This window comes from Chroicocephalus ridibundus, chromosome Z (genome assembly GCF_963924245.1).
Source record: "Chroicocephalus ridibundus chromosome Z, bChrRid1.1, whole genome shotgun sequence".
Classification (NCBI taxonomy): domain Eukaryota; kingdom Metazoa; phylum Chordata; class Aves; order Charadriiformes; family Laridae; genus Chroicocephalus; species Chroicocephalus ridibundus.
Window position 1 is genome coordinate 33,999,955 of NC_086316.1, and position 24,859 is coordinate 34,024,813.

A 24,859-nucleotide genomic window follows, 5' to 3' on the forward strand; every position below is an offset into this window, starting at 1 on the left:
ATGAGGGGTAATGGCTTCAAACTGAAAGAGGGTAGAATTAGATTAGGTATGAAGAAGAAATTCTTTCCTGTGAGGGTGGTGAGACACTGGAACAGGTTGCCCAGGGAAGTTGTGGATGCCCCATCCCTGGAAGTGTATAAGTCCCAGTTTGATGTGGCTTTGAGTAGTGGAAGGGTCCCTGCCCATGGCAGGGAGGTTGGAACTAGGTGATCTTTAGGTTCCTTTCAACGCAAACCATTCTATGATTCTATAATTCCTATTGTGGACAATCAAAAGGGAAGACTATAATTAAATGTGTTGTAACAGACACTGACATAATATAAAACACTTAAAGAAATGTTGATTTCCTGAAATGGTTGGTTTCACACATGAATGTGAAATCCAACTGAAAAAAGTTTTTATGTAACTTGTCATGACTAACTGACTTTGAAAATGTACTATCATAGCCCTAAGGCTAAAATGTCCCCTTTACAACCCACAACCTTCAAATTACTGCAAGAAAATACTGTTTCAAAAAGAAGGGCTGGAGCAGGCTGCTGCCTGCCTCCAGATGCACCACAGCTGTCTGGACTTGACACTTGTACAGCATGATGCTGGGGGGCTAGACTTTCAGGGTCCTGCTTACCCTTCAAGGGAGAGCACCCGGTGCACTATGCATTTTCAGAAAGATTGTGAGAGCTTTAAAAAGTTTAAATATTTGAGGCTTCTGTCAAATTGGTTTGCAACTGCACAAAGGTTTGCAGCTTTTTCTCTCTCTCTCTCTCTAGTCCTTATTCTCTCCATGATAGTGGTATGGTATTGAAAACCAGCCCATAATACTGACTATGGAAAGGGTAGGATGAGGAAAGGAGCACTAACATGTTCAGCTGTCTGCTGTGTTAACAGGATGAAGATGCTCAAAATTGTTCTTCTGGCTTGTTTTTTCCATGTAGATGAAAGGAATTCCCTCTATATATCATGGTTTATCACACAGAATCCTCTTCATAATGAAAAAAAAGGGATTTGGATCAGTATGTTAAAATTTTCCATGAGTCAAATCTCCAACTCTGAAAAAGCATGTTGCAGTCAAGACAATTAGAGGGCTGTGCTTCCAGCTTTTGAGTTTATATATTTCTAACTTCAACTCAGGGCAGGGCCCTTCAACTGCACTGCATGGTAAAGACATGATGGGAGATGAGGCCAATACAGTTATAATGTCTAATGAAAAAGTGTAAATTCAGTGATGGTCACTTTGAAAGCTGCACATGGTCTTCAGTTATTGCATCCTGCAAAGCTCTGAGCAGAACCTACCGTTAATGATTTGTAGTAACACATGGCTTCTATAAATTAGAACTACATAATTAATCTCCTTGCAGCTCATGTTGTATCAGAGATGGATGTGCTTTTAGGAGGTTATTAGCACCTCCAAAGTGTCAAAGTATGTACTCCAGCATTTAGGGAGGATGCTTTGCCAAAGACAGTCTGCTTTCATCTCTGATAGCCTGATTAAGAGGAAAAGTATGGTCCCTATACAACAGATCAGATTTGTTATGCTGAATGGGTGCTGTAGAGAACAGAACAGCAAGTAACTTACCACGTCAATTATCTGCAGCAAAGAAAGCTGGAGCTCAACTACAAGGGGTTCGGAGTCATTCACTACTGGTCGCTCAAGACGATTGTAGTTTCTGAGCAGTTCTCTGTACAAGCGCCTCTGGCTTTCCCCCTGCTGAGAGACTAGAAGAAAAGAAAGAAGGCATCTGTCATTTGGGCTGGTCACACTGTGCCCATTGTTTGTCCGTTTTGTTGAAAACCCCCTCTTAACTAGCTTTGTAATTTGAAAGCTGTTCCCAAAATAATCTCCAAAATTCTGCATGTGGGTGTGACAGACAGCGCATATCTGCATATGTGATTGATGAGCTCTTAAAATAATAATAAAAAAATACTAACACTCTGACTCATTACTAACACTCAGAAATTACTGAACAGCCTTTGGGGCTCTGAGTAAATATCCCCCTCCCTTGGTGCCCCTCCTGCTGGTTGTCAGTGGAGATTTAGTTGCAAAACCACCAGGCAGCTTCCTGTAAGGCAGTCAGAGTGCTTTTATTTGGTTGTTCTTATTTCCTGGAGACTGGCTGCTGTAAGCCAGCACTGGTATTACTTGGACATTGTGCGTGTTTACCCAGCATAATTATCAGCTATTATTATTTCTTGGAGACGATGTATCATCTTTTCTATGCTCAGGCAACAGTAACAAGCCTTCTTCATACCCTGTTCAGTTTTGTGTGGCAGTCTTTCCAGGTTTTGGGTTATTTTCCTTGACTTTTTTCCTTCTGGTGGCAGCACACTTTGTTAACATCTAATGAGGTAGTGGTATGAAAGCTAGAGTACTTGACAGGTACGTAAAATGATATTGAATTTTTGGTATTATATGCTTAACTCAGCTTCCACTAGGAATACCCTCAACACAGAAGCTGTCATGCAAACACATGACCATGTTAAAGATTATCAGAATTTCAGTCTATGCTTAAATTGCAAGATTCCCTTGTTCCCCAGCTTTGGACAGGGTTTGTAGAGCATCCATCTAATCTGTGTGACCATGTTTCCTTGCCTTAACAACCATGGATGAGGCAGGATGGTAATGATGGCTTGGGTGTCTTCCCACGGGAAGGTAAGCATTTTGATGGAACACACCTCCCAGCTGCTTGAGTTGCTTGGGTCCCCCCAAACAGTGTTGGTGACCTCGCCAGTGTCAGCCTGAGCTCTACCTAAGAACTGCATCTAACAGAAGGTCATGGGATGCAGGTTCCCTGAGGCCAAACCAGTCCTGTCAGCATGAGTGCGTATTCCCTGAACTGTAGAAATCCAGTCCCTGACAGATAGTCTGCACTCTAAATTATTATTACTTTGGACTGAAGTATTTTTTATCCACTGTAACTCTTTCTTTGTTTCTGTGCATGAGTTTTTTTAACTCTTGGGCAGAGCTCTGGACATGAAGATCAGGACTCCTCTCACAGTGGTTATGATGAATATCTTTTTGACAATGCAAAAAAAACCCATAAGAAACAGTTCTGCCTTCCCCAGACTCTTACTATGCTCAGCAAACCTCGTAATCCTGGAACGAGCTGCTCTATAACACAGCAGCCATGCCTTTTAAAGGAAATAATAAATTTAGTTTATAAACAGTTTATAAGTCTGTTTAATTAGTGTTGTCTTCAGTTTTCCTAATACTAAAGGGAACTTTCTAACTTCCCAGTATGGCAGTGCTTGGTGAACAAGGAGGAAAAGTATATTTGTTTATTTTCGTAAGTTACACCAACACTTAGGCTTCATGGGCCCTCTCTACTCTTGCATAGTACATTACATGATCATGAGGATCCAGAGGAGCAGATACTGTAGGCACTGCTCCAATAGCCCTGGCTGACATGTCAGTATTGGATGCTGTGTTTTGCCCATCAGCAAAGACAAGCTCTGGCCACAGTATCTCTCCTTTACCTGCTTAAGTAAGCTTCCCTGTGAGGTAGTGATTTAGGTTCTCTGTTATAGCCTTAGTACTTGCTTTCCAGTGCCTCAGCAGACCCTGACTCTCTTGTAAGATCCTTCTGTGGAAAAGAAACCACTGCAAAACACTATACATTGTTCTATGGACAGAGGCTCTGTGTTTTGAGCAAATTTGCTGTCCTTTCATTCACCTCCCCGTGCCCCCCATCATGCTCCTGTGCTTTAGGGAAGAAATGACTGCCTGCACTATTGCTCTCATCTTGAGTACTTATGTAATATTTGCCTTTAACCTTCCTTTTAAACTGTCTGCCTCAGCTTTTACAAAGGAAAAGTGCCCTTCACCATTCTCTGGAAGTTGGCTGGGCTGCTAGGGTGCCCTGGTACCATTGCTGTCGTGGTGCATTAAAGCAGCTTCCCCCCTCCTTGGCCCAAGGGAGGTCTGACTTGGCGAGATCTGAGCATTAGCCTTTGCTGTGTGCTTCAGGAAGTTGTATTTGTAGTATATGCCCCAACCATGCTGAAGCCAGGCCCCTTTCCCTGTTAAACTTAATGAGCTGAAGTACCTCAATACTGCAATTTTGCACCTGGTTTTCCATCCTTTGTTCAACTGTCCCCTCTGTAATGTGATCCTATTACTTTGTGACCTCTTGTATCTGAAATTTTTAACATAGCCTTAGCTGATCTATTCTTAGCCTGGTGAGCTGACATTAGTGACAATCTATTTGTGTGGGGCATGGTTTCGTTTACAAAATTACATAGATTCAGAAGCAGTGGAGCCTTTGGGGTGTCCTGGCAAATAGCCATGGCAGCTGTTGGTACAACAAAGACCTGGGTAGTCTAATCACACTGACATCTCTCTTCTACAACTACTTTGGAGAAGAAACTGAGGTGGGTGACAAGGCAGACTTGTATTTTCATAGACTTTTCCTTTAAAATGTAATCTTCAAATATTTAATGTTTCATCCTCCAGAGAGATTTCTGCTTTTTTCCCCTCTAATGCTTTGCTAATGCATTGTGACACTACATCTCTCTGTGCTAAATGGAGTGTTTGCTAGTGATGGGGAAGCCTGCATCTCTCAGGAGCAAGGGTAGACTAAGCTTTACCACTGCCTACCCCTCAGTCACAGAAATCTAACCAAAATCAGTGGCACTATTTTGTCCTTTAAACTAGGCTGGAAGATGGGTGTCAATATTTAAGGTTGCCAGGTCAGTCTCCCAAAAGCAATGCCAGACTTACTTACTTTGTTACAGGAAAGTACAAGTAACTGGCAAAGGGCATGATGCTTTCTAGATAAAGGATCTTTGACGAACAGCGAGCCTTTTATGTCCCACTGCCTCATACAATGTCTCCTTAATTTCTGAATTATATTTGAAGGAGTAGGAAAACATATAATCTCATTAAAATTTGAGGGAAGAGAAGTGTATGATGTTTAGCTCAAGTTCAGCAGTACTTTTGACATCACCGAGAACATCCTCATAGACATTTGTCTATACCTAACAGGCTAGATAAGTGAACAGTGAGGTGGATTAAAGAGTGATTGAACTGTCAGGCTCAGAGATTTGTAGTCAGCAGCACAAAATCCAGCTGAAGGCCAGCCAGTGGTGGAGTACTCCAGGTGTGGATACTGGATCCAATGCTTTTAACACCCTTAATGAATGATGGGACAGAGTGCACCCTCAGCAAGTTTTCAGATGGTACAAGTCTGGGAGCAGTGAGACAAAAGCACATGGTTTTGCTGCCATTCAGAAGGATCACAAAAAAATGAAGAAATGGCTGAACAGGAACTTCATGAAGTTCAATGAAAGGAAGTGCAAAGTCTTGAACCTGAGGAGGAGTAACCCCAGGCACCAGGATAGGCTGGGGGTCCATTGGCTGGAGAGCAGGTTGGCAGAAAAGCACTGGGGGGCCTTATAGATACCAAGCTGACCACAAGCCAGCAGCCCAGCCTTGCAGCAAAAGCCACCAACATCCTGAGCTGCATCAGGCGGAGCCTCACCACTAAGTCAAGACAGGTGATCCTTCCTCTCTACTCAGCACTGGTGAGACATACCTGGACTGCTGGGTTCCATTCTGGCCTCCTCAGTACAAAGGAGACATGGAATTACCAGACCAAGGACTAGATTGTCCCTCAAGATTTACTCTCTGAATAATCTGAAATGGTTCCCTAAACTGATCCTGAAGTTTGGAGGCCACAGGCCAATGAGTACCCTGGTGGTTTTGTGAAGAGCTCCATGGACTCTTCATGACATTCGTGGACTGCGTTCAACTCTTAAATACCTCTCTGAATCTCCTCCCATACTTCTGTACGTGCAAAGAAGTCTGCAAGAACTCCACTGATGGACCAACACAACCTATAAACTGCTATAAACCTATAAACCAAGAGATACCAATCTCTTGGGAATACATGCTGTAGTTGAATTTCATCTTTCTTTCTAGGATGGAATTGCTGAGAATTGCACAGCAAGGTAACCTGCCTAGGAGCTATTTCTCTATTGCAGAATGCTACCACCTTCTCTAACAGGAGATACAAGAAAATATGCGTTCCTCTAAATGCATTACTGTGCAACCAGGGAACTCCCCAGGTAGGGTGGTGCTGTGTGGTATCCTCTGTGCTGGATCAGGAAGTCCTATGATGTGAAGGGAGAACCTGTAGCAAGAAAACAGAAGACGGAAGCTTCCCTATGAGCTTATTTCTGAAATGTATCTAAAAAGCTGCCCTTTGCCTCCTTTGTTCCACTACAACATGCTTGCCTTGAATTATTTCAACAGGAAATAAAGCAAGCCATCTTGCGTTAGCTTGCAGTCTGAGGTTCTGAGTCTTTCCTTCCACACACATAGTCTGCACGTGAGATATCATCTTCTTTATTAAATGTAGACAAGTTGCAATGTCCCAAACAGGTTAGGACTGAAACATGGGACAAATGTATACTAAAAACAATTTGCAGAGAACTCCTCAGAGCAAGCCTAGAAACAAGTTAATAACTGCATCCATGTATGTAGACAAAGTGTGGATTCACAGCTAGAGGGAGAGAGACACCTCTGATGAGGCTTGCACAGATGGTGTCTCATGCTGACTGTGAGCCTTCATGGTATCTATAAAGGGGTTTAAATTCTCTGAGACACTGCAATTAAATTAGATCAAGCTGCTACTGGCTGATGTCATCTCCAGCTCAGCAGCTCTGCCTACCCAAGCTCAAGCTCAGTCCGAATTCCTCATGTCCTATTGCCAGTGGTACAAGAAGAGCTGCCTCAATTGGCCTGCATGTTTATGGTGACATAAGAGATGCTGATCTTGGCGTAACTCAGATATCTGCTCTGGCTGGAAAGCTAAGTATAAAACAAATACCCCAATTCTCTGGATAGGAAAAAAAAAGGAAAGAGAAAAATAAATAAATAACTATGAAAAAGAAAAAGAAAAAGAAAAAGAAAAAGAAAAAGAAAAAGAAAAAGAAAAAGAAAAAGAAAAAGAAAAAGAAAAAGAAAAAGATAATGCTGTATACAGTTTCACGGGTTGCAACGGTTTGTTCCTTTACAATTTTACTTGACCTGTTGAGGAGACATAGCGCTCTAGGCATACAGCTGCAGGCTGACAACAAACCTTTTCCACCTTCTCTGTCCGGGTGGGATCCTCTGGGCATGGATTGCCTCTTCCATGCTTGAGTGTCATCCCATCATCCCCACAGTGACACCGTAATACCCCTTGTTTCTTCTGTAGGTTTTGGTTCAGATGTGGGGAAGTGTTGGGGCTGGAAGCTGTTCAACGTTGTCTGGTAGGAACGGCTGTCAAAATTGTGGCTAGCTCTGGCCAGACTACCAGACTATCCATATGCCATCCCCAGGAAAGCCAGACGCTCCCTCCTTTCCTAAGATCTGTGCTGTCGTGTCTGGTCTTGACTGGTCAATCCTCCTGCTCTGCCTTTTGCTCCCAGAGCTACAAGGCTTTAGTGGCATAAAGAATTGGAATGGCAACAGCACTTACAAAAATGTGGCACGTTCTAATGCCTTGGTAGCTATAAAAAAGCCACTCACCTTATTTTGTATATTATGCAGATTTCTAAGAATGTATAGCATGTCACTGCCATATGCCACTTAATCCCCAGAGACGCAGATGTGTCCCATCTGCTTTTGTTCTTATGTACAGCATTGTTGCTTTTATCTGTGGCTGTAAATGCGTTATTTCTTTCAATGTCCTTTGATTTAAAATGCATGCCATAACACCTTCAGGGAAGAGTACTTGCATAATACACAATGGAATCACGTCAGCTGCCTCAACCCTGTGTGTGTCCCTGTGTGTGTGTTTGCATGTTGTGTATTTGAATACCTCTCTCATTTAAAACCTCTTTTTAATCTACTTCCCTTCTGGGTAATCTTTGACTCTAATCTTTGGCTCTCACTATGCAAATTGTTTCTGCATCTTACACACAAAACTCATTAGAATGCGAGAAATGCCATGTTTTCCTAGGCAAAAAGGACCTAATCTTCCTGATACTGGTCATTTCTCTTTTTTTCATAGCAGATAAAGAGCTCCCAGCAGAGATGGGTATTAAAGGGTATGCTAGGAAACATTTCATCTCAAAGACTTTACGCATATGACAACATGCTAAAAAGAGAATATAGGCCATTACATAACGAAAGGATAGGATTATATTTTTGTTCCTGCTGGCTTGGTGTAGATGTTTCAAAGCCTGAGATATGTGTGTAAGGTGGAGACACACATTAAGATATTAACAGTGGGATACCTCTCAAATGTATGATAGTTATCATCTAAACTGCCTCATTGCTCCGGGTCAGAAACATAACTGGCTATAGGCACAAAGGGAAAAATACTGGATTTTTAGAGTAATGCTAGATTGCATTAGCTCCATGCAATATAACTCTAATTACTACAATTCTAGATGTGAAGGGAGCACAAGAGGAGGGATTGGAGCAGTGGTGAAGAGGGGGACTCCCCTTACTAGATGTTACAGAGAGTTGTGGCTGTCTGAAGGTGGCTCTTGCCAGCCATCCTGGGATTTGTGGGGAGGAGCAGTAATGGAAGCCAATGGAAAGAAACAAAATCATATGACAAAAGTGAGATACCAGTGATATGGTCATCACTGTACTGGAGTGAGCCTCTGGACTCCCTACTCCCACGGGCTTGCAGAGCAGCTTGTCACATCCTTTCACCTCTACGTGTTTCACCACCAAAACCAGTAAACCAAGGGAAAGCCCTTCTTTGGAAGGCACTATGAACTTCATTAATCAAGTATTGTCAATGAAATAGCCGTGGCAATCTGCACAGCATTCACAGACATCTCTGAAAAACATCACAGGGAATCTGCACCTCTCCATCAGCACCAACCCAGGCACATGCGGAGAGCTGAGCTCTGGGAAAGCCACAGCTGAACAGACAGGTGTGATAATGATTTCAGTGGAAACAGGCATGTCTGCTTAAGGCTGAGAAGACGATAGGCAGGAAGAGTTTTATTTCCTTAAACCCAGTGCAGATAATAGCAGTGATAGAGACTGCAATGAAACCTTTACTGTGCAACGCAGTTCTTCAGACTCTACTTCCCACCCTGAAAATATTAAAAACTGATTAGAAAGAAGCCCACACCAGGGTCAGCAGGACCCTGGAAGAGGAGGTTAACCTCTTCTTATGTTAACCAGGTTAAGCAGAAGGTTAACCAGGAAGAGAAAGAGAAGTCATTTGTCCCCAAGACATGAAGAGAGCAAAGGTAAAAAACAAACTTAGTTTTCCCAAGCGTTATTCCTCAGTCACAGACATGGCTTTACTAGGCAAAGAAAGCTTGTTCCTTTTTTCATACTTCAGAGGTGAAGGTGGAATCTTGCCCCAAAACCATTGCCTCAGTGTGTTGTTACCGAAGCAGCAGTGATATTGTTTAAATTCTCTGGTGAATGTAGAGGCTAGGTTGGAGTAGAAATGTTGCAGACAGTAATATTGTGGAAACAAACCACCCAGTGTGGCCAAAGATATTGCAGTGATTCTTTCTTCTTCTTCTGCAGTGCTGGTCAGTGGCAATGTTTATGATCCCTGAGATGGCTAGTTTCTTTAATAATGAACTTTTGCCTTGCCAGCTGTACTTGCATAGCAATGGTAGGCAGCAAAGTAACCGAGGATGCAATAGGTACAGCTCATAATGGCTCCTCCTACCTTCCCACATCACTCAAACCTCAGCTGTTGCCTACAAGCAAAGTGAGAGCTGCACTGGCTGCAAGGTACAGGCAAAGCACAAGTGTCCAAAGTGAACATGGATCTGGGAATGCAAGGAAAGTGGCAAGCTTGTCTTTCCAGTATTAGAAACTCAAGCACTGGGTGATGTGACACATGTTATTTGAGCCCTGTTAAAGGGATGTGGGCTATCCAGACAGAAATTTTGACTGTGTCTTGAATGGCTGCTTATTTGTCCTTTTCAGTGCTTAGTACCTGAACTGGGAAAAATGAAGATAAGTTTTCACAAGTCTGAAATATTTTCCCACTTGGGAAGCAAAACTTACATAAAACAGCGGTGGATCAGACCCAGCCCTGTTTTAAGCAGCTCTACTGAGCTTTTGCTAGGCCAGACTAGACTTGCTGCCTGTCTGTGTGAAAGATTCTGTGCTGCTAGCTGGCTGGTGATAGTTTGCAGGTTTTGGCAGCAGAATTGGCTGCTATCAAGGGATTTTTTTCTAAGGGAAAGAAGTCTGAGGCTTTGGTGGTCCAGGCCTTCAAAGACAAAGGGAGCTGTAAATAGAGGCATGAAAATTCTCAGCAAGGAATCAGAATTTATTTCACAATGAAGACAAAAGCTGTTTCTAATACTGTCTTGATGAGGTAAACGACTGGCTGTGAGCAAATTAAATTTGTGACCAATCAAAGAAAGTCTGTGGAGATCTGACCTAAAACACCCGAATTTGTAAGTGCTTTGTTTTGACTGATTCAGCCCAAATTTGCTTATGTGCACATAAAATGGATAAGCATGGTCTGTATCCTGAAGTCTACAGCTGTTTTTTTCTGAACTCTGAACGTCACAAGGTAACAGCGATAGTGAGCATTGGTTATCCTTGATCTGTTTGTTTTCAGAATGCCAGTTGTTGTCGTCTTTCCCAGGCCTTGAGTCCTGGTTTTGTTGGGATCAGTGGGGATATGAAATACGTGGCTCTCCTTGCTGCACCCTGCCAGCCAAACTCGCATTGGCTGAGTCACTGGTCCTGACTAAGAGCAGAAATGAAGCACAGTGAAAATGAAGCACTTCCAGACAATGATGATCTGTGGAGCATCATTTTGTCTTAACTTGAGACTGTCCATTTAAAGCTTTACTAACTTCAATCTAATGCTTCTGAATTATGGCAGTGCAAACAAAAAAAAATTAAAACAAGATTGGTGCGCCATATATCCAGGTGGAGTCTGACTGTCTTCTTGCCATACAGTAGCACTGCCTGCAGATGCGGGACGCTTGGTCTCTGAGAGAGACCAAAACTAGTCTGAAAAGCAGAAAGTGACCCCGTGCTGTCTGGTCTGCCCTCTCCTGTTCCCCAGCATACAGACATCCTGAGTGTGATAGAGCATTTTGACCCAAAGGGGAAATGATTGGCCCACTAGGGAAGAGGACTCCTATGAAGAAAGATGTCTCCTTTCCCTACCCACAGACCTGTTCCATTCAATCTATCCTTTTTCTATCATCCTGCCCTCTCTTTGTCATTGTCAGTTAGCATGTAATTAGTTCTGATGATGGCAGAAGTGCTGATGTGCTTCAGCTGAGATACCAATCCAACAAATTTGAATTATAAAGTAAGGGGAAACGCGGGACGCTAATATCTTTGGAGACTACACTAGAAGGCTTAGACCCTGAACAAAACACTGCTGCAGAGATTATGCTGCAAGGACAGCTGTTTGGCCATATTAGAAAGCCAAGTTTTTTGCATAGAGCTCTCGAAGCTGTGCAATCGGCTTATATGAACTGTGTGTGAAGCCTGAACAAGCATGGGTCTAATTCAAAGTTGCTGCTCATTTGCCACTTGAAACAGTGACAACTACAAACCATCAAACAACTACTTATTTCATTTTTCTCCTCTTTCTATTGTTATAGCTGCTCAAGCTAGATCAGAGAATCACAGAATCACAGAAACTTCAGAGTTGGAAGGGACCTCTAGAGATCATCTAGTCCAACTCCCCTGCTAAAGCAGGATTGCCTAGAGCACATTACTCAGGACTGCATCCAGGCGAGTCTTGAAAATCTACAGAGAAGGGGACTCCACAACCTCCCTGGGCAGCCTGTTCCAGTGCTCTGTCACCCTCACTGTAAAGAAGTTTTTCCGTGTATTTGAATGGAACTTCCTATGTTCTAACTTGTGCCCGTTGCCCCTCGTCCTGTCACTGGGAAACAATGAATATCAGATATCAGCTTGCTGATGGCTTTTCTAAAATGACACAACATTCAAGGGATTGTACTTGGTCACGACCTGCTCTGCCACTTTGCAGACTCAAGATGAGGAAGTTCTTCAAAAAGAGCACAAGATGGCTAAGAATTACGGAATGCATTTTCTGCATCATTATATGACCTCCTACTTTTGTTTCTTTTCCCCCAAATCTACTGACTTAGGGGTGATGAAAACACTAAGCAGCAGCATCCTCTACAGCCAGCCTATATTCAACACCAGTTAGACCCACTGCATGACACATAGTTAGCTCTGTGCTAATAAACCCTCCCCAGGGCAGCACAAGGCATACACTGACCCGTTGGCGTGAGTAGAGTGGAGGCCACAGAGATAACGGGCTGCTGGAGCACAGCATGTCTGATGAGAGGTGGAGAGACATGTCTTTGGTGAGCTTGGGGATGAGAGCAAGGGGGAGCTCTTTTGGCTGCCTTCAGCTGCCATGAGGAAGGACTCCGATGAAGGAGCCAGGGTGGTGCACAGGGACAGCACTAATCAGATAGAAGTTGCATCACAGGGCATTGTCAGAGTGTCAGGGGAGCCTTTATTTTTTTTTCTGAAGGGTACTCACCACAGGGGAGACCACCATCCTTGGGGATCTTCCCAGCTTGACTGCCCACGAAGCAACCCAATAGAGCTGTAGAGCTGTCCTTGGTCTGAGAAGAGGGGTTGGATTAGAAACCTCTGGAGGTCCCTTCCAGCCAAGTTAATCTATCAGTCTATGAATCTGTACAGATCACATCCTCTCTCACCTCAGCTGCCACAGACATATGTTTTTCAATTTATAATTTAATTTTCTCTCTTGGCAAAGTAGAGATCTAAGTGACCAGAGATTCTTTACCATGTAGCTACTGCTGAGCTCCAGGGAACACAGCGTACACTCTTGTCAGCCCAGTCTGCAAACTGGCTTTAGGCTATTTGAGTCCTCAGTGTGAAATGAGATCTCCTCAAGTCTACCCCTTCCCTGTAGGTCCTCTTTCTGTCCAAATTTATGTTGCATTAAGTACAGAAATGAGTACTGTGACTTTCTTTGCTGTGTTCTGGAAGGCAGTAAGTACTGAAGTTATCAGTTTCGGGAAGGTCATAAGGATTGCAGACATCCGTTTCAGCACTCCGGTAACCTCAGCTTCTCCAACTGAGCAAAGCCAATTGATAGCAAGGCAGGACATAGTCACCTGCACCTGACATGCATAAGTACTCATACTGACTACAAGTTCTCTTTCCATTGAAATTTACTGACTTAATTGCAAACCCCAACTGGGAAGACTCTTATTTCCAAACACATCATCTAGTTTTAGTCTCAGCCTTGTTATCAGCTGCTTTGTTCAATGCAGAAAATACTTGATAAGCAAAACTTTTTCTTCAAGCCATATTTGCTCAGGAGTGTGTCCCAAAAAAAGCAATAAACTCCTGTCTACCTTTCTCATTCCCATGAATGCTACTGTTTGCTAGTGCTAGCCCTACCTATCTGAGGCAGATTTGCTCTGTTCCTTAATTAGCTTATGAAGGATAACTAGACAGTAGGAATTCTCGAATAACCATGTCAGGAATGATGCAAAGGGTTTTGATCTACTTTAATCACAACATAGAGCCGGAGAGACTTTGTATCTCCCTCCTTGCTTGTGACATACAAATGAAATTCTGCTCTAACCATTTGTTCAGGACATACAGTGAAATTGAATGGTATTTGGGTACATGCATTCCCTTGAAAATCACAGCCATCATGTTCAGATGGCAATATTACCTGTTTTGTGACTGATGTAACCCATTCTTAGACTCTGGAGTTACTTTGTCATGCAGGTATGAGAAGGGATGCTTCTGTTCACTGTTCCCACTGTTCCCACAGAGACATAAAATACCTCTTTCGCTGTTTGTAAAAGTTTACAGTTGCTGAAAAAAATCATCCAATATGTTACCGCCATCACTAACTCATGTTGTCCTCTACGTATCTTAGGAGAACAAAGCAGAGGGAGAAAAAAGATCTGGAGCCATCTGTAGGACATGAATCCTGTGCCTGGAATGGGAATTTCTGCTCTGATACCATCAGAAGGCCCCCTATACTGGAGAAAGGCTGAAAGCTCACAAGGCACCATCTGGCATCATCCCAAAAACCTGATGGATGCTACTTTCTTCAGCACTGTGTCTGCTTCTGGATCTCTCCCTACACGTAGAGCGCTACCCCAACGGCTGCATATTACAATAGGTGCTAGGGATGTCAGGGCCCAGGTGCCTGTTTTGGACCTTCCCACTTTTTCTAGTGAGATCTGAGGAGAGTTAACACAGGAAGATTTATCTCAGATCACTATCGGCAAACGTGCATGGAAATACCTCCAGCTTTCCTGTAGTCTGGCAACTTCTTACAAGCTTGGTCCAGCTCCACAGTGGCAGCTGTGCCTATGATAATGCAGAGCAGCCTTAGAGCTGTGCCAGTGAAAGCACACAGAAGATTAGTGACGCACATGAAGTTCATTGAACTGAAAAGTCAGTCTCAAGAGGCAAGCATGTTACTGTAGCACACAGTAACTCACAGGAAATAATCGCAGAGATTTGCCTAGGACTCTGCCTGCCTGTCTTAAATGTGTTGAGACGTGTTTCTGCACTACTGTTCTTGATCACAGAGCAGAGTGACAGGTATAAACAGACATGTGCTATGACAAGTACATTCAATCCCATTTGACTCCATGCGTATGTGATGCTTTAGCATGTGCTCAGCACCCAGAGTCACCAGACTCTGGTGTCCATGCTTCCAGATGTTATAGTAATGGTAAGGATCTGGCAGTAATTTTACATCTCTGCAAGATGCATGTGCAGCATCTTTTTAGGCAATATGGAAGAAAAGACCCAGAAGCAAAGGTCTTCCTCATATCTTTTCTATTTTAAACTTGCATCAGCTGCATTTTTATCTTTGTGTATCACTCAGTGGGGTGATACAATGCAGAGCATCAACATAGAGAATGTGGGGAACTGAGGTGAATGCGACTTTCAGGCCTCAAATTAAAAGTATGAAAGATTCTAAATGATCTGACTTTATCAGCTGGTTCTAGTCTAGTAACATTTATGAGATCTAAAGGTGGAGTTCCTTCACCAGCCACCTAAATTACCAGGTACATTACATTGTACCCTCTTAAGGCGCAGGACTTCTCAATCTATTCAACACTACCTCTTTGGAGTAAATCAATTTGATTAACACAGCTCACTGTCCTACTCAGCTGACGCATGAAGTTTAGACTCCATATATACATATTTAAGTGCCAGCCTTGGTTCTTACTGCTACACAGATCTCTAAACGCATGTCACCTCAGTCTAACTACCTCACTTGAGAGAAATTGTAGCTTGGCAGCAGAATCTGGCCTTTTGAGACTGTTTTGCCCATGCTACTGCTGCTGCAGAAACAGCACCTGCTTGCATGGAAGTGAACCAATAACAGTATCTTTGTGAGGATTTTCTCCTAGAGATCACCAGTTGTGTTCCGATGTGATCACTAAAGCTCATTTGAATCAGCAAAGCTGTGAGAAAGCATGAAATGAGTGTAGCACAGGAATTCAATTCTGTGTTGTAAGTGAGCCAAAGAAAACGTGCTTTGTATCACCAGGTGCAAAGGCTGAGTTACTACTTTATAATTTACATCTTTTAGCTGGTTAGCATCCCCTGCCATAGGATTTGTCCCATACTGCTGAGCACTTAACATTCCCACTAGACCACAGAGGAGCATCTCTGTCCTCAGTTTACTTTTGTCTTTGTTGGGCTTTTCAAAGCCCTGTGGCCAGAGTACGACTGTGGTGTCAGGCTGCACTAAGAAAAGAAACTAAGAGGTCTGACTCTGCTCTGTGTGGTATGTGTGGCACTTTAGTCACCTCACTTCAAAAAAAAAAAACCAACAAAAAAACACTTAAAAGCACAGTAATTAGAATGCATAGGTTGACTAGCCAAATGTGTGTTTAATTTCCCTGGATGTTCAAACCCAGCAGGTGCCCGTGCACTGAGATGAAGGTAACGCTCCTCAGAGGGGCTAGATGCCCATGTGGCTGCTCAGGAGGAGAACTCCCTTGTAGGGTCATCTGCACCCTGGTTCTCAGACTCTGCCATGCTCAGAGAAAGGAGCAGGAGTGGGTCTGATCCCTCCCTTTCTACCCTGGAGCAGGGTTCTCGAGTCCCTCCACCTGAGGTTGTTACGTAGCTGCTGGGACTCACAGGGTCCTCCCATCCTCTGGGTGCTCCTTCAAGGATTACGCCTGGCCTGGAAGGGATGTCTGGCTCTGAGAGATTTCATCTGGAATTCAGGAAGGCTGAGAACCAGTTTCCAGATTGTCCCTGGGGCCCATGTCCCAGGAAAGCATCACTAGCTCCAGGCTCTTCAGGAAGGGGGGATGCAATGACCTAGCATGAATGATATGTCTACCAGGGCTCATTGCAGTAGTGCAAGAAGAGTCAAGTGGAAGCAAAAATTTGTGGAAAGGAGTGGAAAAAAATTACCAAATTCTTCATGTTTTGTTTTGGTTTTTACCTAGTCCTTGTCACAACTTTCCTCTCAAACAGCCCTGCAGGAGTTTTTCAGTAGTTGAGAAATTTTATGAATTCTGTTGAAACAACTCAACACTATGTGAGAGTGATGTTAGCTATGACGGACTTGCTGTGACTTCCATGTGGGTGCACTGAGGAATCCTGGGGGAGTTCATTTGGAGCTTACTGTTAAAAGACTCTACTACTAGTAATATGCTAAGATCATCTCGACTTTTTTTCCCTTCTGTGCCAACTGCACAATTCCCAGGGCTTTTCTTATTATTTTTTTTCTCCCCATTTTCTTTAAAAAGAAAAAAAAAAACTATCCACAAAGCAGAGGTGAAATACAGATCACCTTAATCAGAGGTTAATCTTATTCTGCTTTAGCAGTTATCTGTAAAAGCGTATACTTGTAAACTGCTGGTAAAAGCACCTAATAAAAAATCCTCTGAATTATTTATAAAAGCAGTTTGTGTCTTCATGTGCTGCTTAGAGAAGCTAAGCATCCCCGTTGATAAATCAGTGATTACTCAGTATTTAAAAGGCAGTATTTACGTGAAACACAACTGCTCAAAATGGGACTGCACACAAAGTGAGTTATATCATAACCAGCTGCCATCACTTGCCTGTTAGTTCAGTGAAGTAGCACAGAAATGTCTTACAAAGAAAGCAAGATTCTTAATTTAGCAAGGTGGGGAAACCCAATACCCAGCTACAATACCATTGCTACATTAGGCAGCTGAAATGTGGAGCTGTAATAATGAAATACCTGGATATTTTGCAGATTCTGATAAACTAATGAGGAATTACCTGTGTGGCATGAATATATGCACAGAGTGCAACACTGCATATATGTAAGTTTCCCATGCCCCTGCACTTCTGAAATATACAGACCACTTTCTCTGCTTTAAAAAAACAATCCTCCTTTCTCTCGCTATGTATAAATCATGAGTAACATGACACGGTCCCTCACACCTGGAATACCCAGTTTTAGAATTTATAGTTGTTGCAGGCATGTATGTTTCAGCTGTTAGGAAGCAATAAAAGCACATCTTGTGTAGAATCCTGAACATCTGCCAGGACTGTGGCTATTTCAACCTCCTTTCTCATTTAAAAATGCTTTATTGTTAGCCTTGCAATCCTCCACGTTTTGGAAGAATCACTCAGTTCCTACTTTTGTTTGTAACATGCTAAAACTTCACAAGTTAACTTGGTCACAGGTGACACTCTAGACTACAGAAAACCATTATTATTTTTTATAAATGTTTCCAACTTACACCCATCATGGCCTGGAAGGATTCTTTTTAAACATACTAAAAGTTAGAAGAGAAAAACAAACCAGAAATAGTAAATTTATGCATTTATGCAGCTACAAATATATATATATATGATGCATAGAAAGTAAATAGTTGAGAATTTTCTTCTGGTCATTTTTCTTTGTTGAACAACAACATTTCACCCTCACACCGACAGGGTTCTCACAGCCATCCTGTCCAGCCTGGAGTTATAATTTCCCATTCCCAAAAAAACATGGATAGGTTAGTTTTTACAGGAAAGCAAGAACATACTTTAAACACAATCATATCAATTAATTTCTAAAAGTGAAAATGACTCATTTAAAAAAAAAAATCCCACACCTTTTCCTTTCTTAAAAGAAGTTGTACAGAACTGGAAAATCCATAAACTTATTCAAACTGATTACAAAACTCATTGGGACCAGCAGTGGACTCTAACAAAGTTTAAATTACAAGCAGATAGAAGTCCTTCTGAAAATACAATTGGGGTAGGATGTGACTAATGTTTAGAAAAAATAAAAGAAAAACAAACAAACAAAAAACTGGACAACGACAGACAAGCTTACCTTTAAAGAAAGACAGGAACAAGTACGCCCAGAGACATAGTCCAGAATAAACAAATCCCAAGTACCTTTCTGTGAGCATTGTCAAAATAAGCTGGCTATCTGGCTTCCTGAGCAGAGGGTGAAAGAGGATGGAGTCTTGGAGACAGCCTGCGATGACTGATGGATTTGGCAATTACAGTAATAAGGCATCAAACCAGCTTCCCACCAGGAGAGAGAAGTTCATTTGCTCATGTGCTTCTCGAGCCCCCAGGAGCCAAATCGGCTCAGTGCTGGGTCAGTAAATCCAAACACAAAGGGGCTGGTTACTTTGCTTGGGACTCAGATTCCCAGGCACTCTGAGCCTTTTCTCGGTCAGGAGCAAATGCTAGCAATCCCCGCACACAGCTGTGTGTATGGCAAGGAGGGGGAGCATGCTGCCCGGGAGATGCTCACCACATCCCCACAGATTGTACCTAACTCGAGACCGCACGTCTGCAGCACTTCCAGTGCTTGCACTCGGGTGCCTCTAGAGCTGTTTCCCAGCAAAATGAGTTTGTGTCCCTCTGCTCTCTCTCAGCAGCCTGTGTAACTTGCAGCAAGCACCTGTGGCACGGTCCCTCTGCCATACACCTGCCCTTTCTCCTGGCAGAGGTGGCTGGAGAGATTCAATAGTGCAGAAGCCGGAGAAGATGAAACTACCCAGCCTCCTGTCCTTTTTGACGCACTTGTTCCTGTAATCACTTCCACCACAGGCAGGGAACTGCCCTGAGTGCCCTCTTCCCCAGCTGTTCACTGCTGCTGGCTATGCACTGTGGAATTTTGCACAGACACTGGCTTCTCTACCTCCCCGCTCCATTTTACTCACCAGCCAGGCGAAGGCAAGACAAGGCAAAGGCTTGAATACTTTTCATTACATTCATCCTTTGGATCTTTTTTTACGCTTTTGCCTGTTCTGCACACTCACCCACTTCTCTTTCACTGAAAACAGGTGCAGGACTTGGCACTTCCCCCTATTGAGTTTCTTGGACCTCCTGCCTTGGTTGATGCAGAGAGATGCACCAAGTTGTGACTCCGTGCAGAAGGGATTTGGGTGCTGCAGTAGCAAGGCTGCACTGGGCAGTGCAGGCTGGTAGGAGAGAAGAGTCCCAGGACATGGGGGCAGAGGGTGCAGGGAGGAGGAGGAGAGGCCTGGGGTGATAAGCGATGGGGCACAGGCTGGCCCTGGAGGGCTGTCAGCTGGAAACATCTGCCCTGGGACCAGTTGCAGAGATACAGAGCTGGAGCTCGTCAGCACTTGCCTTTGGGGAGAACCCTGAAATAGTACCTCATATATGTAGAAGAACCTGTCAGCGTCAAAATCCCATCCCTCCTGGCCAGGGGCTGCATTGCCGCATCCCCTCTATCACCACGCTGACCTCAGCGGTTGTAGGGCCCAGCAGACATGGGAGGAAATGGTGGCCATGGCACCAGGAAAAGGGGGGAAAAGCAGCACAGGTGGAGATAGCAACACCCCTGGCATTGTTACTAATACTGAGACTTTTTCTGCAGCTTTCACACTTCCATTTTCTTTTATTAAATGCTAAATAGATTTGGGGAAGGGGTGGTGGTGGCGGGCAGGACCACAAGGGGCTACTGTGTTGCCCCAGCAGCAGCCTGGCCCTGGTTTAGCCAGTCCCTGAGGCACGCTGCCAGCGTCACTGATGATGTGGTGCCTCCATGGGAGGCTGGGAAGGGTCCTTGGAGCTGCTGTCCCCCCCTTCGGGGCTTGCTGGGGCACTCCAGGTGAGAGTTTGCTGCCCCAGCTGCACGTGGAGGGACCTTGGCACAGCCTCCTCTGTGTCCTCCTGGGCTACTTCTTGCTCCCCACAGGTGGGAATGGGGGAAGATGAGGGGGCTGCCAGGACCCCCACAGAGGACTGGGCTGTGGGTAGGAGATCTCCTCGGGAGGCAGCGGGGTGGGGTGCAGTTGCAGGGCTGTCCACCTGCCCCCCGGCAGCATGGCTGGCCCCCAGGCCCATACGATGTTTGGTCTCTCTGGTGCACCAGTGCACAATGGCGTCAATCAGCTGGTGGACAAAGCTCCTCATGTGCCTGCCCAGGGAGGCCTGCAGCTGCTGCATCAGAAGGCCAAAGTATCGCAGGCTGGATGTGATGAGGGTCTGCACTGCTGCTGCTTCCTGGGCATCCTCTAAGAGCTGCCCCAGTTCCTGATGCAGCCAGGGCACCAGGGGCTGGAAGACGGCAAGGTAGACACAGAAGAGGGATGCCCAGATGTAGGCATGGAAGCCACCCACTGGAGCCCAGGGCAGCAACCCCGCAGCTGCTGGCTGGGATGCTGCAGGGTGATGGAGGCTGTGGGCGGCTGGGTGTCCACTCTGTCATGTGGATGACAACTGGCAGTGACACAGGTGGTGAGATGACATGCTCCTCAAAGTCATCATCTGCCCATACCGACTGCAAGATGGATCTCACCCTCCTTTCGCAGAGAGGGCACTTGGGCTTGCTCTCAGCCCACCACAGGATGCAGGTGTAACAGAATTGGTGGTGACATGGCACCATGTAACTGGCCTCCTCCCAGCTGTCCAGGCATACTGGACAGCAGTTCTCCAGCTCTGTGGCCATGCTCTCCATGTTAGAAATTAGGTTAGAAAAGGAAGAGAGGCCACAATTGTTGGCTGGGGTGGAAGAAATGTCCATGTCCCTCAAGAAGGAAACCCTGCCAGCTCTCCAGGGTGAGGTTTCCCTGCACAACTCACCTCTGCTGCTGTGAGTGCACCTCCTGGGTGCCCTGAACCAGGCAGGACCAGGGAAAATCCTCGGATGGCTCTGGGGTCAAGGTCTGAGAGCCATACTCAACAACTCCCTGGCAGCACCAACAACAGCATTGCACGAGACTCCAAACCTCACGTACTCAGTCAGGTGGAGGTGTAGGGGCAACCTCATTACTCTCTACAGCTCACTGAGGAGGGGAAGCGGAGAGGGAGGTTGCTGATTTCTTCTCCCTGGGATCCAGCGACAAGATGCATGGGAATGGTTCAAAACTGCATCAGGTGAGGTTCAGACTTAACATTAGGAAACACTTCACCGAGAAGGTGGACAAACACTGGAACAGGCTTCCTAGAGATGTGGTCAATGCCCCATGCCTGTCAGTGTTTAAGAGGCATTTGGACAATGCTGTTAATAACATGCTTTAACTTTTGGTCAGCCCTGAAGTGGTCACGCAGTTGGACTAGAACGTTGTTGGTCTCTTCCTACTGAACTATTCTATTGTATTCTATACTATACTATACTATACTATACTATACTATACTATACTATACTATGCTGCTCTGCTCACTGGTGTGACCTCCTATGGGGGGTCAAAGGCAGCATTTGGCTTGTTCTCAGGGCTTTCTCCTATCTTTCTCCCCTAGACAGGGCAGGCAGGGGTGATCCCCTCTACTTAGCACCCACCAGGCCTCATCTAGGCTCTATGTCCTCTTCGGGGTCTCACACAGGAGAGACATCAATAAACCAGAGGTGGTCAGGGGAAGCCACTGAGATGGTGGGGCTGGAGCACTTGTCCTTTGAGGAGGGGGAAGTGCTTCAGCATGGAGCAGAAGAGGCTTTGGGGCACCTAACAACATGTCCTGATGCTTGTGGGGAAGAGACCAAGGGGATGGGGACAGAGTCTTCCCAGCAGTGCCTGGACAAAGGGTGAGAGACAGTGGCATCAGCTGAAACTGGAGAGGTTCAGGGTGGAGATAAGGGGCAGGGAGAATGACTCTGAGGATCATTAAGCAGTGAAGTGGGTTGCCCAAAAAGGCAGTTGGATCCCCCAAGACTGTGGAAGTCCCCAGGACCTGAGTGGGCATAACCCAGACCACGACTGTCACAACCCTGTGAAGCGGTGCCCTGTGGAGTCCAGGAAGAGAAAGCACTGCAGTAGGAAATGTAGGAAAGGTTTCCAAATGTGCAACAACTTAGAGATACTTCAATTCAGAAAACTGTTTTCATTTGGTTCAACAGCTTTCAAGAGAATCCTGCAAATTTGGGAGGGAGAGGGCAGGGGGGTGTAGTTGACTATTTGATTGTTCTGTTGTGCTTTCTAAACTAATTTCTGCACTCAAAAAATATGTTTGGCAGACTACCTAGATTTGACAGATGAAAAGTTGTAGAATTCACAAAAGCGATTCAGGTTGAATTCTTCTATCATTTGGTATCTGATTGGGGTTATCTTGATCTTTGCCACAAAACTGAGAAGGAAACTGAGACAGCTAGGGGGTACTACACTGAAAAAAAGCACCCAGGTGGAAATAAAGGGGGAGAAAAACCCTTCAAAAAGAAGTCTTCAGTTTGTCTCAGACTGCTGTAGCAGATTGCATGAGAGCAAATACGATTTTTCCCTGAGCCTGACAAGTGTGGAAAGACCCCATGAGACCCCTTGAAGGTGGCTGCACTCATGCATCGTGTGGTCTCCAGAAAGAGCCTGTGTCTTGCATATGAGTTCTCTTCCCAGGACAGACCACTGACCGCAGCCCCAGAGCGGTGGGGTCTGGCCTGCTCTCAGTGCTTTCTGCCTGCCTGCCCATTGAACCTCATCCCACTCTGCTTCTCCCCAGGTTCCTGATGCATGCCTGAGGCATGCAGGATCACCCGTGGGCCTAGCATTGGGACCCAGGTCTTGATTTGGAGCCCAGCAGCAGCTCTTGGTGCCAAACCCAGCAGCCATCTTCTGTCTCTTGACAGGGGCTGTTCCTTGCTCTCTAGAGCAGGCTGAGCTAGTAGCGAGGACACAGTAAAAGTAGTCTCTTCTGGCAGGCAGAGCGTTCCACTGCCCTGGGCTGTGCTCTCCAACACTCACTTGACATTCAAGGCTGAGCACGATGCAGGGATGGTAATTTAGGACCAGTTCCGTAAAGGGATTATAGAACAGGCAGTCAGCACTGAAGAATTGTAGGTATAGGTGTACTGTAAGTTGTATTTGGTCTGAGCACAGCTTTGTACAGCAATAAACACTCAGTGGCACTGACACGAGCTTAGAAACTGGCTGTGCCGAGACTCTCCGCAGCTAGACTTCAGGAGCAGCTGTCAGTGCCGACCCTGTGCAGGGCATTGCCAACTCTTGGTGAAGGCGCAACAAGAGAGATGTGTTTCCAGGGAATCACATGCTTCCTTACTACTAAACTTTCCTAGAAAAGGAAGACCTTGGCACAAAGACATGGGCAATGTGTATTTCTCAAAATAAATGCAATGTATTAAGTTTTATCTAGTTTTATCCAGTAGGTCAATTACAATATCACCAGTTTGGTAAACCACACAGAAAGTTGCCATAAAACACAAACAAAAGTTGAAGGAAATACCCGTCGACCTTATGATCACTGTTGATCCTCTCAGGTTACTTTGTAAAACAAATCCAAAAAGTCACCTCACTAAAACTGGGAAGCATTAATTGCTTCCTGCTGGCTCAGCCCCAGGCTTTTTTACTTATTGTACGTTTGGGTTCTACTTCCTTTGCATATTTTTGATGTGAAAACTGTGAGGATTATTGTTGATTCTAAACCACCTTATGATCAGAAACTTCAGAAACTTGCTTCCCTTTCTCCACTGAGTCTTCTTCAGAGACATCCTGTTATTTCCCTTGCCCTTGGGCTTTTACTCGGCAAGACACTGTAATGTGGACCACTTCTTAGTTCTAAGCAGTTATAACTGTCTGGATAATCTGTAAGTTGCAAGGTGAAAGACAAATAAATAGGCCAATTGAAGGGCAGATAGAGCAGCTGAAAGGCTGTTGGTTTTCCATATGAACATTTTCAAAAGTCATAAATAGGAAATTGAACTTTGACTGATTCCTACAGTTTAATTGCCTCCTCTGAAGCTGAGTCACTTGCTTTTACAGCCCCTGTTTAGTTTTTAGTCACTGCTTCTATATATATGCAAGCAGCAGCCAAACTCAAAATGCTGATGAAGTGCAAGAGTCAGGACAGCAGAGGACATACGCTCTGCCTGCAGGCAAGTGTACCAGATGGGCAGCCTTGCTTGTTCATAAGACTATTTAAAACAAAGTTACAACACGTAGCAGGCTCTCCAGTTCATAGAATGACAGAATCACAGAATGGTTTGGGTTGGAAGGGACCTTTAAAGAGGTTCAGGGATGTGGGGCATCCACAAATTCTCTGGGCAACCTGTTCCAGTGTCTCTCCACCCACATCATAAAAAATTTATTCTTTATATCTAATCTGAACCTATCCTCTTTTAGCTTAAAACCATGGCCCCTTACATTTCAGGACTGAGAGTTCTCTGAAATGTTTCCACCTTTCTTCTTAGGTAAGATTAGCACTACTGCCTGAGCTACTACAGCCTGAACCTAGTTGCGTTGGAAGGGACCTTCAAAGATCATCTAGTCCTACCTTATTCCTGTAGGCAGGGCCATTTTTTGCTAGATCAGATTGCTCAAAGCCCCATACAACCTGGCCCCGAAGACTTCCAGTGATGGGGTATCCACAACTGCTCTGGATAATCTCTTCCAGTGTCTCTCCAGTCTCACTGTAAAAAATTTCTTCCGTATATCTAATCTAAATATACCATTTTAAGTTTAAAACCATTGGCCCTTGTCCTGTCAATACAGGTGCTGGTAACAAGTCTCT

At 44.7% G+C, this 24,859-nt stretch overlaps 1 protein-coding gene across 1 annotated transcript in view; it reads right to left on the reverse strand.

Annotated features, from left to right (window-relative positions):
• The window catches only part of LOC134508432 (neuronal acetylcholine receptor subunit alpha-7-like), a 63,974-nt gene extending 45,269 nt beyond the window's left edge, over window positions 1-18,705 (reverse strand). The window contains exons 1-2 of the mRNA XM_063320084.1: window positions 18,255-18,705; window positions 1,574-1,713 (exon numbers count right to left, since the gene is read on the reverse strand). Of these exons, the coding sequence (XP_063176154.1) occupies window positions 1,574-1,713; window positions 18,255-18,333 (219 nt within the window). The 5' untranslated portion in view covers window positions 18,334-18,705. The remainder of the gene's footprint in view (window positions 1-1,573; window positions 1,714-18,254) is intronic.
• Between the last annotated feature and the right edge of the window lie 6,154 nt (window positions 18,706-24,859).